Raw genomic sequence first — 775 nt, 5'->3', positions numbered from 1 at the left:
CCCCCCCCAAACCTCCTCCCCCACCACCTCAACCTCCTCCATCCCTCCCCCCCCTTGCCTGTCCCATGTCCAGCTGACTTTGGGACAGCGGCTCCCCGGTCCCCGGATGGAGATACCCCTGGGCCTGCTCTGGCGCCTGACGCTGAGCGGCTCTGCCTTTGTGGATCAGTTTGTGGGGGCCGGGTCGGAGCGGCCAGGGGCCTGGGCCCGGTATCTGCGGGAGCTGCTGCAGCAGGAGCCCGGAGCTGGCGGTGAGGCCCAGGCCGAGCTCCTGCTCGCCCTCCTGGCTCAGGTGTGTCGCTGCTCGGCCCAGTACCGGGCTTTTGTCGAGGCCGCGGCCCTGGGCAGTGGCGGCGAAGGAGCGGGGACCCTGGAGCGGGCCCTTCAGCATCCGGAGGCCGGGCTCAGGCGGCGGGCCTGCAGCCTGGCGGCAAGGCTGCTACTGGGGCCGGATCCCGGGCCTGTCCTGCTGGGGGCTGTCCTGCCGCTCCTTGGGGACCCCGAGTCCGGGGTCAGGGAGGCCGCCTGCTTCGCGGTGGGTAATGCGGCTTACAGCGGGGTCTGCACCGGGGCCCTATCCCCGGCCTTACCCACCCTCCTGGGCCTGCTCTCAGACCCCAACCCCCGCACCCGGCGCCATGCCTGCTCGGCGCTGCACAACCTGTGCACCGGCTCCTCCAGGCCGGCCCTGGGCCGCCTCCTGCTCAGCGGTGCCGCCCCCCAGCGGCTCCTGCAGCTCGCTGCCCCCGCCACCGCCTCCCACAACACCGCCCCC

At 73.2% G+C, this 775-nt stretch overlaps 1 protein-coding gene across 1 annotated transcript in view; it reads left to right on the top strand.

Annotated features, from left to right (window-relative positions):
- Positions 1-769, top strand: part of LOC125482452 (serine/threonine-protein kinase 36-like) — a gene marked incomplete at its 3' end in the record, with an annotated part of 5,088 nt that extends 4,319 nt beyond the window's left edge. Inside the window, exon 6 of the mRNA XM_048594528.1 lies at positions 74-769. Coding sequence (XP_048450485.1) covers positions 74-769 — 696 coding nt within the window. The remainder of the gene's footprint in view (positions 1-73) is intronic.
- Positions 770-775: the final 6 nt, after the last annotated feature.

This window comes from Rhincodon typus, unplaced genomic scaffold (genome assembly GCF_021869965.1).
Source record: "Rhincodon typus isolate 14 unplaced genomic scaffold, sRhiTyp1.1 hic_rhity00010552, whole genome shotgun sequence".
In the NCBI taxonomy this organism is placed as follows: domain Eukaryota; kingdom Metazoa; phylum Chordata; class Chondrichthyes; order Orectolobiformes; family Rhincodontidae; genus Rhincodon; species Rhincodon typus.
The sequence above is the reverse complement of the archived record's forward strand: the minus strand, read 5'-3'. Positions and strand labels throughout refer to the sequence as shown.